This window comes from Merops nubicus, unplaced genomic scaffold, assembly GCF_000691845.1.
Source record: "Merops nubicus isolate BGI_N331 unplaced genomic scaffold, ASM69184v1 scaffold9041, whole genome shotgun sequence".
Classification (NCBI taxonomy): Eukaryota; Metazoa; Chordata; class Aves; order Coraciiformes; family Meropidae; genus Merops; species Merops nubicus.
This window is the reverse complement of record NW_008586219.1, coordinates 44417-59240: the sequence shown is the minus strand read 5'-3', so window position 1 is coordinate 59240 and position 14824 is coordinate 44417. Positions and strand designations below refer to the sequence as shown.

The 14824-nt window shown below is 42.3% G+C and overlaps 1 protein-coding gene across 4 annotated transcripts in view; it reads left to right on the top strand.

The window, feature by feature from the left end:
• The window catches only part of RBFOX2 (RNA binding protein, fox-1 homolog (C. elegans) 2), a 53380-nt gene that overhangs the window by 17287 nt on the left and 21269 nt on the right, over positions 1-14824 (top strand). For all 4 annotated transcript variants that reach the window (XM_008948578.1, XM_008948581.1, XM_008948579.1 and 1 more), the window contains exons 3-4: positions 5058-5111; positions 13853-13945. In XM_008948578.1, coding sequence (XP_008946826.1) covers positions 5058-5111; positions 13853-13945 — 147 coding nt within the window. The remainder of the gene's footprint in view (positions 1-5057; positions 5112-13852; positions 13946-14824) is intronic.

Here is a 14824-nt window from a genome sequence, read left to right as displayed (position 1 = left end):
AAGGAAATGTTGTCTTCTGGTTATCAAGCTGTATTTTCATTTTTCTGTCTCTGAGTAGTACTGGCCACTGATCACAAGTAACAAGTCCTCTGAGCCAGCACTGGAGGACAAACATTCTGACACAAGGTGTCCTCTTGGAGATGGTTCAACCATGAACTTGTGCACTCAGTGCTGCTTCAGCATCCTGCCTTGTCTGCACAGCTGTGCTGGGACTGTGGTACTTCTGCACAGGGGTACTTGTGCTGCTGCAGCTCCCAGCAACTACTGCACTGCCTGTCTTGCTCTGCAAAAACTGTGTGTTGATGTCAGAGGAGAGAAAAACTTCTGTGCTGACTGACTGGTGGGAGGCAGCGATGGCTGGATCATACTTTTGTTGAAGGTTGATTTAGGTTTTCTTTTGTCTTTCCTGGAAGAGTCTGCATTGAGAATGGTCTGAACATCATTTGGGAAACGTTACTGGATTTACTTGCATGAAAGGCCTGGGTAAAATTAGATGGAGTTGTCTTGTGTAACCTGGTTTTATATGAGTTCAGTTGACATGTGTGTCCTCTCAAATGGAGTTTTGAATGTATGCTGCTTTTGTGGGCCTGAATCCAGGTACCTTTTCTGTGGCAGCAGTACCAGGTGATGATGCAGTCCTGCCTCTGGAGATGAGGAATTGTGCGTGGAAGGGTACACCTGGAGGCTGTCCTGGTGTTAAGATCTCTGGAAGTGTACCCTGTGGTACTGTTCGCCCTCATCTCACTGGTTTGTGTAAAAATCTTTTATTTGAGTCAAGGATCTTAACAAACGGCTGAGAAACTATGTTCATTGTCCCTTTATTTGCTGGGATGGCTGCAGTCTGTAAATCCTGTTGGAAATCTGTACTCTGTGGCTTCCTTTTAAAGCCTGGTTTCTTAGAAAACATGTTTAGTTGGGCAACAGGTCAGTCCTAATAAGGCCTTGTTGGTGCTTGTTTACTCTCTGTTCAGTTGGTAATCTCTGGTGGTGCTTTGGTTTATAAATCCTTGATACTTCCATCTGCTTGCCAGTAAAGCATACTGGTGTCACTCAGCTGAATAGGTTTGGCTCTAGCAGGGTTGACCCCACTGTTTTGAAGAGATGTTCCCCAGTTTAGGTGAGAAGTTCATATACTGATAGCAGCCTAGTTATGGCAGCGTGGGGTCTGCCAGAGCTAAGCACTGACAGATACATGCTGCAAACGAGCCAGCTGTTCACAGCTGGAAGTACATCCCGTGGAGCTGGGAGCTAAGGTAGGGACCCTCTCTGCAGTATGGACCTGTTCTCCACGTGAAATACTCTTACTCATGCACGCCAAGCTTGAGGACATGAAATGGTTTCTGGCAGAGGTGGTTGGTTTCCTGGCTATTTTGAATTTCCACCATCTCTGAGAATGGACTGTGTGGCTCCTTCAAGGTTTAGCACTGCACTCCTCTCAAAGTAAATTTTGTAAGGCCAGTACAAAGCTGCTTGGGCATGCAGAGTTCTCCTGTAGGGATGCAAATTGTTGAATGGTGACTCACATTAACTTCTGGTGTTCCACGATTTCTAGAGGATTCGCCTGGTGTTCCCTGTTATTTGCATCTTTAGGGTTAAGTTATTTGTCTGGCACATTTTGGGGCTGATTTGGAAAGCTCTTGTCAGGGAAAAGAGACAGGGCCAGCTGGAACAGAGCATACAGGAGAGGCCCTACCAAACTCTCATTACCTTGGAAGACAAAAGCTCTCCGGTGCCAGATCTCTCAAATTTATTCTATATAATGTAGTTATGGCCTCTGCTGGAAAAATCTTCTGCCTTCATGTCATCTGGGTGGAAGGAAGCACACAGCTTGCATATGCCCTTCCTTGCACAATGCCCTTGCATCTATGATAAGGTACAAGCAAGAAAATTGGGTTCTGGTCACAGCTGATGCCTGTTAACCATTTTAAGAGGCATGAAGATATTATTTCCAACAGCTCCTGCTACCATGGTAGGGGAGATGATTCTCATTTACCTGCTTTACAGAAAAATAACTAAAAGCTGGTACATCATCACTCCAGGTGATGGAGGACTAAGTGTGTGATGCTGTAGCTTCTATGCCAGGAGTTTTTCTTCCTGCTGCTGTACCAGCTTGTAAGTATAAGTTCTTGATAATCGTCAAGTGAACAAAGCAGGTCTGTCAGAACAACAATTCATGCTTCCAAGGTTAGAGATTAGAGGTTTAGTCCTCATGGATGACCTAAGAATGGATCTTGTTTTATTTGGACCCTCTCTTTGCTGGAAAATACAAAGATGCCTGTATAAATGATTTTAAAAAATTACTATGGGGACGTTTGGTGTTGACCCTTGTATTTAGACAGCGTAGCATTTTCCATACAAAAATTGTGACCTTTTACTGAGGACCTCTTTAAAACTTCGATTGTGTGTAGTAGGCTGTTGACATTTGGTAAGGGAAGCACCATCAGAGAACAAAGTGCCTTTTTATGGTACACTAAATTAGATTCAGCTTTGAGAGAGAGATAAACTGTTAAAATGGACTAGTATTTTTTTTTTTGTTTCCCTGCTTTCATTGCTCAGGAAAATTCTGGCACGCTCCCCCCAGAAAAAAAAGTGCCTCCAGTGCTGGCCCTGGTGTAACTGTTGGCAGCAGTGAGGACAAGAGCTGTGGTGTTAGGAGCTGTCAAAGCAGCTGTGGCAACGGCTGCAGCAGAGTCTTGAGGAGCCCAGTGCACGTCCTCCTGCCTCCAAGCTGTGCTGCTTTCTTCCAGGGAATCTGATGGAGCAGGAAGCCCCTCCCCAGTAAACCTCAGTTCAGCAGTTAGCCCCTGTCCTCTCTCTTCTTTCTCCCCCAGGCAGGTTCTTGTCTCCTGCCTCTTCAAACATTCACAGCTCCAAGGCAGCAAAGACATGGGGGCAGTTTGCATGGGTGGATGCCCATTGCAGTAGATGTCTGCCCTGGTTTGGGGTCCCTAAACCACGACAATGTCAAGCGTGTGCTTGCTGCAGCCACGCGACTTGGTGATCTTTCTTCTGTCATCTGGGGAGCTACATGCCTCCATCATCTACAGGGCAAGGGAGGCAGCCCTGCCACCTTCACCGAGCTGGGCCAGAGCGGTTGCATTCGGCGTTACCACCAGCTCTGTGGTGGCCACAAGGGATGAAAGCAGGAGATGCTCAAGGCAGGATTGTGGCTGGCGTGGAGCCCCTGCGTGGTGAGCTCGGGCGAGCGGGGCTGGCAGGCAGCACTGGCAGCAGCCCCCGGGGATCCCGGTGTGGGGTGGGGGGAAAGGGGGAGATGAAAGGACCAGAGGCTGCACAGTTTGTTCTCTTTCAAAGATGATTCTAATGAGGTAGAAAATGGTGGGTTTTGATAGCTTTGAGGATTCAAAAAGTAATGTTGGCATTGGGATTTGTGGAGAGCCTGGCTGTTTCAGCATGTGTGACAAGGCTAGGCAGCTGGGCTGGGCTGAGCTGCAGGGACACATCCTGCTCTCAGGCAGGGTGTGCTGCTTTCTACTCCCTTTTCCTTCTCACAGCCCTAATGCTCACCTGACCTTTTGAGACACTTCAGATCAGTAAATTGTCAAAAACTTTGTATGAATTCCTTTTGCTGGGCTAGTTTTTCATAGGATTGGTGATCTATATCAGTTTATCTATAGGCTAGTATGAAAATCAGGGCCAGCTTTATGAACCTTTGAGACCAGACAAGGGGGCAGGGGCAGTCCTTCAGCAGCCAGGAGCTGGTAAATTGGTTTGGTTCCTGTTGTGTAGTGATGCTGAAATAGTCTCCTAAGAGAGCAGTCATAACTGATTTCTTTCATTGCAGCACCCAAGCCATATGCAACAAAGACAACAAAAAGCAATCAGTGGCTAATCTCCTTTATAGATAAACCTACACCAAGCATGGGCTAGAAATAGAAAATGTATTTTAGCTGTGATTGACATAGCAGTGGTCAAAAGATGATCCAGTGTAGATCAAGCCTAAGCTGTTGAGATGTTGAGGTTTCAAGGAAGGTGCATGTTTACATTAGCATTATTCAAACTTTGTGTAACACAGATATTGGGAATTCAATTGTTCTTGGGATGAATAGAAGATCAAGCATTGTCCTGAAACAATAGAACAGTAGAAACAACATCTGTGAATCAACATTTGTAAAAGAATACAACCATCTCCTTTTTAAGAATGGTGAATGGAAGCAGACAGAAACCATAGCTAAAATTGTTGGAAGCATTTAGTTTGCTTGAAGACAGTTGTGGATTACTTGTTTGAGGGACTTCATGGCTTTTTATTGCTTTATGTATTTAGAGCTTCTCCTCAGCTATCATGGCTCACTGTTGTAAATGTTACATGTTTCCACATCTGGCTGCTGTCTTTGGGCTCTTCAGGCTGAGGCAGAGGTCAGAATCCTATCGTGCTTGTGAAACCTGCATACGTTACCAACAGCTTGCTGCATGTCACAGGTTGAATGATCTTTTCCTGAAAAACAGACTGCTGGGAGTTGGCCGTTTTCATGGTTTCTGAATCTGCCACCAATTCATTGAAGGCTTGGAAACTGATGGAGGGGGAGAAAAGGAGATTTAGATTTTAGAATCTCTGAGGCTGGGACTCTTGTGAGAGTATGCCCTCCAGAGAAACAGCATCACTGTTAAGTTTCTCTTTGTGATAGCCACTTCAGGCAAAAGATGAAATGCTGAATTACGTTTGAGAAATGTTGTTAGATGTCCGAGATGAAATCATATAACCATGTCTTAGATGAAACAGTAGACTGAGGGAAGAAAGAGTTCTTTAGATTAAAAGAGGGAAAATAAAAGCCACCTCAAATCCCTAAAACTCTTCTGGAGATTATTTTTCTTCCTTTAGACGTTTGTGAGAAAACCTGGGGTCTGTGACTTAGAGGATCCATGTGTCCTAACCCAGGAGAACTGGGTCACATCACTGGGATTTTATGCCTTTGCCTGCATGCTAGAAATGGAAATATTCTCACTTCCCTTAGTGCACTAACCCCGCCCCCAAAAGGTAGGAAAAATGGATTGCCCAAAATAAATCTATCTTTTTTTTTTCCCTTGTCTCTCTGCAGCAATTCGGCAAAATCCTTGATGTAGAGATAATCTTTAATGAGCGTGGCTCGAAGGTAAGTCCTGCTTCTGTACCCGCTTCTCTTGTTTTGATTGCAGAGTAAAAGGCAGTTCATTGCCTAGAGAAGAGAGTCTGTAGAGATCAGCAGGAATTAGTGTGATGGGGGAAGGGAAAAGCTATTTTGGGGACTGTCTCCTGTTCCCTCAGACTCCAGACTCCGAGCATGGTCGTTTCTGGGCAGCATGTATAAATGCTCCTAGACACTCCTGTCTGCGAGGTGGGATCAGGTTCCCCAGCCTTTGAGTAGCCAGGGAGTCAGTCACCTGAGCCCTCATGCCAACCCCTTTCCATTGCATTAGCAGTGGGTGCCCTGTGGGGAAGGCAGAATGAGGTAAAACAGCTTTGTGTGATGGGAGACTGCAAGATCAAAGCCTCACCCGCCCGCTTGCCCCATGACATTTTTGTTGCATTAAGATACTTCTGTAGAAAAACTGTCATATCTCATATGTGAAAGGGTTTTATTTGCTCTATTTTGCAGACACACTCGGCACTCCTGAGTGACCTTTCATGTTTGAGATATTTGATGCCTAATATAAGCATCCCCATTCCACTTGCCCTGCCCCATGTAGACCTCTCCCTGCCGAATTTGCATTCACACACCTATTTTCAGCTTACAGATACATTAAAAGGGAAGTTTTGTTGAGGGTTAATGGTACTTTATTTCTCTGGAGACAGGGTTTCAAATGTTGCTCAGGTCAGCTGCAGAGAGATTCAGTGATCTTTGTCCTAATTGGCAATTGGTTCTCATCACATAACAAGTATCACCACAATGACAAATTGATGTGATTCTCTCTCTGCCCAGGAGGTTCAGCACTGGAATAGCAGGGAGTTTTGCAGGTCAGGAGCAAGGTGCATTGCCAAAGCTCTATGGGGGAAGCTTGCACAGTGCATGTTTCTACTCTGCTTGACTAAATCAATGCTAAGATTCCCATTTTCAATTAAAAACAAAATTTCCCTCCTCCTCCACACACGTGTGTGCACATGTGTGCATGCACACAAGAGATTTTGCAGTTGCAATTCAGCTAAGCAGTTTTGGTTTAGAGCTTATGCCTTTCTCTTGCATTTGAGGTTCACAGTTTTAAGGTGGCCTCTTTGATTCAACATATATTCCTGGGTATGTTCATGTCCAGAGCCCCCTGCAAATTTCTACCCATCTTGCCCAGGATGCATTCTGAAACTCTTCAGTCTCTGTATTAGCTGAAAACCAGAAAGCAATTTATCTGTATACAAAATAAATGAGCATTAGCCCTTTCCCCATCCTTTGTGCTGAATACCATGGGTTTGGTTTGGGTTGTTTGTTGGGTTTTATTTTTTTGTTTTTTCATAAGGCAGTGTGAACAAGTAAATGTCTATATGGCTTAGTTAGAGAGTTTTACTTCCCTGTGTGAATAAAAATCTATATGCTTTACCAAAACAATCAGCTATGCTGAGTTTGTAAATATTTATTCTGCTCTCTGTTGTTCTTCTGGTATTTATAGGGCAGAACTATCTGTGAATTAGTCTTGATTGTACTCATTTCTATTTGGCTTTGGGAATAGCCTCTGGCCTCTATCAAATCCCTACTTGTTTGGATGTAATTGCAAAAGGAATTAAAAAATAACTGGCCTGGCAAAGTGGTGAGCTCTGTCCTTCATTCCCCAGTGCCTCTGCTTTCCAGAACAGTGTTTTTCTCCATGCATGAACTTCATTCTCTCTCTCTCCCATCCATACAGCCCTTTATTAAATGCCCATGGCTGCCCTTTCCATTCTAGGCAACTCTATCATTGGAGGCTTTCTGTGTAGACTTGATTTATGACTGTGTACCTTCCTGTGCAGTTCTTAAAGCCCAAGGCTTCTGGTTTTCAGTTAAAACAAAAATTATTGCTGAAGAGTTCCTCGAATTTTATCCCAAACCCTTAATAAATATATGAGGCAAAAAAAAAAAAGCAGCTATCTAAAGAGACGTTCTTCCAGTCCTTGACCATGCAGTTTTCTACTGCTTTTTTTGTCATCTTGCAGCAAAAAGCAGTTGCAAAACTGTTAGCCTGTATGAGGGATGGGACAGAATCTGAACAGAACAAGAAAACACCCAAAGAGTAATTTTGTAGTATCTTTGCATCCTTCTCTACCCCAAATAATTCCTCTTTGAAAAAGATAATTCCTGCTTAGCATGAAAATGGGAGGCCCCAGTGTTTGAGTGGGGTGTAGCTGCACGAAGCACCTGGTATTCACATAATAATGGAAAAATGGCAGTTTGGTGATCTGATGGTGAAGCAAAGGAAATGGATCTTTCTGGAGGTCACTCACTCACTCTTGGGTTCTTCCTCCACCTTAGGAAAGAAAAAAATCTGAATGCATTTTCCTGCCCTGTGGTTTCCATTCTAATCTAATGATATGAAACCTCTCTCTCTTCTTCTCCTCCTCCTCTCTCTTGGGAATCCGAAAGCAGATGCTCCTGCTGCCTGCCTTGTGCTGTGTTCTCAATGCTCCCTTCCCTTCCCCGGGTTCCTAAGGGTTGTAGAGTTGTTTTTGTATATGTTTTGTAAATATTTTAAAGGTACAGTGGTAACTCCCAAACTGCTCTGGGTTTGCCCCCAGCGCTTTGTCCCTGCCAAGCTGTGGCAGAAGATCTCTGCTGGGTTGATCGTTCCAGAGCTGGTCTGTAGGAGGGACTGGAGGAAGCGTGCAGGTTCCATTCTGCCTTTTGAATCCACCTGAGATGACCAGGCAGTTTTCTTCAACAGCCTGAGGGAATGACATCAAACTGGCTTACGTCTTCAGGATCTCTGTGTATTTAGGAAGTTTGGTGACCAAAGAGGGAGCAGCTTGTGTCTGTCACAGCAACCTCACATCTCAGGTTCTTGTATTTGGCTTAGGAAATGTTATTTGTTGGCCTTCTGTATCACAGCAAAGAGGAGGCAGTTAATACTTTTGCTGATTCTTTCTCAAAGCAATGTGAATTCTTGTTTCCCAACTAGATTTCTGCCCAGATTCTATCAGTTTAGAGGGATTATATGGGTCCTGGTAGACTTCCCACTGATACTGCTTTGCTACACATGACAAACAAAATCTAAACTTTAAACATCCCTTGAATTTCTTTTTGTTTTATTCTTGTTTAATAGAATGACATCAATCTTCCCTTGATGCTTTTGGTGGTTTTGTTCACTTCCAGGAAAATAGCTGTTTGTTTCATTTATCCTGTTTACCATTGCATTTCTAGTTCTGACCCATGTAAGTGCCTTTAAATAGCATTCTGCTCATGGTTGTAGTTTACCCTGCACTTCACTGAACCATGAATAAAACGCCTCCAGAGGAAGCTGAGGGAGGATTCCTGCTCCTTTTGTTAGTGAAGATGGATCCTCTCGATGCGTGTTTTGGCACTGTTGTGCTGAACCCAACAAGTGGATATATTTGCAGAATTAATGCAGTCTGCCTGCGTAATGAGTACCCTGTGGCCTTCATAAAGCTGCAGGGGAAGGGAATCCAAGCTCTTTGCTCATCAGCTGCATACCATGTGGCGTTCCAAGATGTGCCCTCAATGACATTCAGAGACCAGGAGTGCATAAGCACACAGCAAAATCTTGTCTGAAGCGGGAGCTTTTTTCTTTTTTTTTTTAGATTTTTAAGTAGTAAGAGTTCATATTAGTGCAGATTGCAAGCTCATGGTTTCAGGATAGTGTAAGTTTGTCCCTCAGTGCCTTCCACTTGGGGAGACACACATCTCCAAGTTCTTTTAAAGGACTGAAGTATCTAGAAGGACTTCATATTTAAGTAAAAAATGGGTTGTATAGTATCTTATATCCTGTTTTCACAAAGAAATTCTATCTATTGCTGAGTGGAGTTCTGTAAGTAAACCTGTGCTAACTAAAAAGTTGTGCAGAAAGCTGTGTGGAAACACCTAGGGATATTTTTTTATGTTTGTGGTTAACTGTGAATGTGAGTTTCTTTCGGTAACTGTGCCTAAAAGACTACATCTGTATGTGCATTTATTTCTTCTTGGAATGGATTAGGTGCTTTGAGTGGAGCCACTCATGTTCTGGACTTAGTTTCCACTCAGTGAAATAGATACAACCCCTTTTTACATAAAATAAATCAGAGGTCTTGTTTTCATTTTAATTCCACTTTTACAGTTTTTGTTCAGATGTCATTTGAGCCAGAAATAAAAATAGTGTTATTAACAAAGAGGCTTAATAACAAATTAAGCACCAGCGACCAGTGTTGTTTTCTCAGGTCACCAAATCCCTTCATAAAGCCAATGGCGTGCAGGAGACATGAGCTGGGTCCCTTTATTCTAGTTCAGTGAAGTACAGTTTTATGCCTTCAACTCTATGATACTAAATTAATGACTTGAATTAGTCCATACACTGAACTGGTTTATTTAAACTTGAATAATTAAAGATAAATTTATGGGTTTTTAGCAGATGAATTCCTGCATCCGATTGCACAGGTGCTTGATGTGTAAGTGCCTCGGTGCACTCCAAGCACAGCACGAGGGCAGGGAGGAGCTGGAAGAGCTCCTGAAATGGAGGCAGCTTGGTTTACACTGATTCCCTCACCAGTTTAAAGCATCTATTCCTGCATGTAACTCCAAGAACGTGTTTCTAAATTCCATGCCATGTTTCTGTTGGGGCATTCGGTCCTGCTCATCTCAGGTGGATCACAGCTCAAACCCTCCTACTCCCCCCAAACGCCTTGGAAACAGGTAGCCTAAACTGCTGTCTCCTTGGCCGTTTTTTTCAGGCTCCTAAAAGTTTATTATGGAAACAATAAGGGGGCTGGGGGGGTGGGGGAATAACCAACCTGGTTAAAAAGCAGCACAGCAGCAGCTGGTGGCAGGGCCAGTTGCTGGCTGCGTGCTCCAGTGGTCCAAGGCAAAGATGCTGCTGCTGAGGTGACTGGTCTAAATGCCGTTGACAAATGAAGGGTTAACAATGCATGGATTTCAAGGGGCTCTGTTTAGTTTCCTTTGGTTTTGTTTTATTTTTCTGTTTGGTTTTGGTTCTGGTTCTGTTTGTTTTTTTTTTTTTTATATATATTTTGTTTTGTTTTGTTTTTTTTTACTTTTTTTTTTGTCGTCGTTGTTTTTTATTTAATTTCTGTGTTCTGGCCACACCCAGGAGAACCGTCTGCTTTTGATTTCTCCCTTTACGGTTACATGGTAAATTTTCTTTCTCATTCTTCAGAGATGGAAACGTTCAAATACTATATATACATTTTATTATTTTTTTTTTCACTGCTCATCATGTTGCTTGTTATTTATTGCAGAGTCTGAGGCCAGACTAAAAGGGTGGCAGTTACTCGGTCTCTTCAGGCCCTTTGAATAAACCTTTGGGTAAAAAGGGGTTAGTCTGGCACTGCAAATTACTTACTAGTCCTAAAAATGTTTGCTAGGGTTATTCAGTGTTTGCTGGGTACACTGAGGCTTAAACTTATTTTCTGCTTGGGAGAAGTTCCTGGCAGTTGGTGGTGGAGAGGAATTGTTTGAAATTTCAGCATTGTTATTATAATAGCGTTATTAAACACTATTTGTCTAATTTGTGCAATTTAAATTTTAGAAACAGTAAATAATTTTTTTACCCACAATTATATCTTCCCTTCCTTTGGCTCCATACCTTCTACTATGGAGCAAAACAGTACCTTCTATAAAGCTAAGCTAGTAAATACTGGACATCTGCCACCTCTTTTTTTTTTTTGTTGTTCCCTTTTTTTTTTTCAAGGGCAAGACAACCTTGGGAGGGAAGACTGAGAATTGTTTGTTGTATATGTATTTAGGTACAAATTAATCCCTATTCTTTACAGGTCATCTCTGAGAAGGAATTAAAATCATATGATTATGCTTTTTGTTCTCTCCCATATCAAAAATATGTATATTTAATTGCTACCTTTTAAAATCAGAAATAACAAAAACATCAAGTGTGGCTTGCCTATTTTTCCTGATGAAAATGTGGATGTCTAAGAGATGCATTAACTGCCATAGTCAACTATGTAAAGCATTAATTCAGCATTGATATTCAGTGGTTCTCAACAAAGAGTTGTACAAGCTAAGGATTCATCTATCAATAAAACAACAACTGTGATTTAATTAGTTATGTTGTTCAGAATCAGATGAATTCTAGTTCACATTGCTAATTATTTTCATATAGTCTCCATGTGGATTGTACCCTGACTTGAGTTAACTTATTAAAAGTATTGAAATTTCGTTTTCAGTTTAAAGATATTTAATGATGATGTGTTTTTTAAAATCCCATACAGACGTCGCTAATTGCAAACCAATGTGAATTAAAATAGCCTTAGTTTGGCTCTAGCTTGCACTGAAAAATTACCTTACCTCTGCTCTCCAGCTTTCAGTTCACATCATTACCAAAGACATAAATTTCATTCAGTCTTCACAAGCTTGTCTAGAACAAACAGAAAATTTAATGTAGAAAGAGAAGAGGGAAATAGAGATTCCTGTTGCAGTCTTCACCTCCCCTCCTCCCCCAGCCTTTTAAAGATGCTTTTTCCCCATTATATAGAACCAGAGTGAAAGGTGTTGTTCTATTTCTGAGTCTTGCCTTTCTCTGTAGGGGTTCTTTGAAGCAGACACGATACCCTATCCCTTCATAATCAGCTTTGCTATTATACCCCCTGCACCCCCCTGTTTCCCTGCAACATATGTGAGAGTTATACACAGTTGGGCTGGTTTATTAGCCCCTGTCTCTTGTAGCTCCAATTTTAATTCAGTTAAATAGAAACTTTTATGCTGTTTTGAAAAAGGCATAAGTTTGTTATTTGTATAGCTGTTTATTTACAGGTGGAGAAACAAAATTATCTCAAGCTTTAGATTATTGGGTTGGAACCCAAAGGAGCTCTCTCGTTGATCTTTAGCATTGCTGTACTTGGCTTAAGTTCTTTTATTATTGCTGTTCAGGGAAAAGAAAGAAAAAGAAAAGAAAAAAAAAAGAAAAAAAATCACTCTGCATTTTACAAATGTGTAACAGTTTTGTGCTGGAAACCTAGCTGTGGATGGTAAAGGCCAGCATGTGCAAATGGCTTGGGCTTTTTAAGATTAGTATTGTAAAGACCTTTAAAAAGCACTTGAAGAATGATGACTTGCTTGTGTCTTGTTGCTAGCACTGCTTAGAAATCAAGATGCTATTTTTTTGGGGGTGGAATCCAGTCCATACGTACCAATGCTTAGCTGCATGGAGTGGGCTGTGAGGCTGGCATGCCCTTTCCCTGACAGGGTGTAGCTGTAGATCACTGGCATCACCTCCCTCTCCAGTTAATGTCTGGAGTTCCCATTGCAAGCTTTGTTCTTCCTGCTCCTGAGGGTGCTGGAGCCAGCAGAGATTACTCTCTGTACATTAAACCAGAATTTGCTTTTATATCAAGCCACAGGAGCCAGTTACTCCTCTTCTTAAGATACCCTAAAAAGCAGAATGCAACAAAGTTTTTGTGTTTGGCCCTGCTCTCTATAAAGGCATGAAGAGTATCTCACCATGGTTGTCTGTAGTAAGATACCACTTGGAACCAGTTAAAACCCTAACTCACTTAGTCACATTTGCTTTATTTTAATGTCACTGCACTCATCTCCCTGGAAAGGAAGCATGATCTCTTTACCCTGTCCCACTGTGTGACTGAAGGAGTTGGCAGCAGCATGAGCATGTAGAACAGGCATGTTGCATGTGCTTTCGTGGACATGGGAAACATGAATTCATCTGACTAAACAGACATTTTAGTAGTCCTCAAGCTTTTCTGGTTGCTCCAAGCAGGGCATGCCAATTTTTCTCAAACTTCATAGGCAGAGATGTGTTGCTGTCCACGGCACAGAGGTTCCTATCTCAGAACAAAGCCCAATAAGATAGGTGTCTGAGTGGGAGGGAGGTAGCAGTGGGTCAGCAGCGTCAGGCAAAACCTGCCTTGACTGATAAATCACTATTCGGGTGTTTAGATTTACACTCAAGACCAACACAATACCCACAGGAAAATTTTGAAGGTAGAATGTGTTGAGTAACGTTTATTTGACAATGCCACCTCAAAGCCCTGCTCAATTTTGGGGCCTCATGCGTTGTAAGGGAGGTTACAGGCATAGGAGTAGACATGAGCTGTGCCCCGAAGAGCTTACAAGGGATGCTTTACAAACAGCCCTTCCTCTCACCAGTTTCCCAAGGTAGGTAACTATTATTGTCTCCATTTTACAGGTGGGAAAAGCAAGGTTCAGTGTTTGATTTGCCCAAAGCTTCGCTGAGTCCCTGGTGCCAGGCGTGAGCTCAGATTGCTGCTCGCTCTCGTAGCAGTGTCCCAAGAGAACAGAGTGCTGCTCAGTGTCCATGTCCTGTACTGTGTCTGGGGTGGGCAGGGGTCCTGCAAAGCATGTGTGCTAATAGCAGAGGGCAGAGAAGCCCCTCTTGGGCTTGAGCATCTTGCCAGTGTTAGAGCAGGGTTTAGTGTTTCTAAGCAAACAAAACAAAAAGTAGTCTCGAGTAACTTTGTACTTCTTTTTTGGTCTGGCCTCAATTGCTTTTATGTTTTATTTTCTTTTTTTTTTTTTTAAATTACTATTTTTATTCTTATTATGATTACAGATCCTTTATTAAATTTAATTTCTTTCATTTATGAAACATGCATGAATCGACAATGTGACTCTAGGAGGTTATTGCTGAGTTGTGCTGATGTTGATTTCATACTGTGATATTTTTTCTCTATTTACCTAGAGATCAGTATTTCAATATATAACGATGTGCATGTTTTCCCCCCTTCTCCCGCTGCATGCAGGGATTCGGGTTCGTAACTTTCGAGAATAGTGCTGATGCAGACAGGGCCAGGGAGAAATTACACGGCACCGTGGTAGAGGGCCGTAAAATCGAGGTGCATGTCTTCAGTAATTCAATTTCTTCTTTATATTTATTCTTTTGATTTCTTTTTGTGTCTTGCCTCACTTATTTCACATTTGGATCCCAGTCTCGTGTGTGCGTGTGTGTTTGTGTCTGTGTCCTTCACCTCCCTGCACTGAAATGTATAAAAGTTTACACCCCTTATAGAATATTTTTATTGTTGTTTTGGATATTTTTTTTCCTTTCTTCTTTTATTAAGTTTGTTGTTTTTTTTTTTTTTCCCCCACCCACTCCAAATTTTTGCCCTTCTGCTGTCTTGATTTTTCCTTTGCTTCAGTTTGCGAAGCTCCGATTTCCTGTGACCAGGCCTGAACAAAACTAACTGAAAGAGTACTGTCCAACTTCTAACTGTGTCCAAAAAAGAAAGCAGGGGGCCAGCCAGTATCCTCTCTTTCCTCTGAGGCCAGTTCTCCTCCATGCAAGTGTGAGAAGATGCCCGTGGTGGGAGGGGAGGGGAGGTATGGGGCAGGAGCTCTGGGTGGGCTGTGCTATACACACCATTAAGTTTCTTGACCTGCCTGTGGTCAAGAGATGGCTGGGTGAAAGCTAATCCTTAAAGTTTCTTGCTCTCACCACAGGGGAGTGAAGAGTTAATGTTAACTGGGCCAACTTGGCGGCATATTGGGCATGCCTGGTGTTGACCAGCTTGGTGTTCCACTGTTGAAGGCTAACTGGCATCTTCCCTCTCTCCCTCTTTCTTTTAAAAAAAAAAAAAAAAAAGTGCAAATATTTAAAAAAAAAAAAAGCCACCGTTTTTGAGTAAGATGTCTGCATATTTTGCTTTTTTTGTTTTGTTTTTGTTTTTTTATTTCCCTTTTCGATGGTTTAGCGTTTAGGGCCCTTCACTTGACTC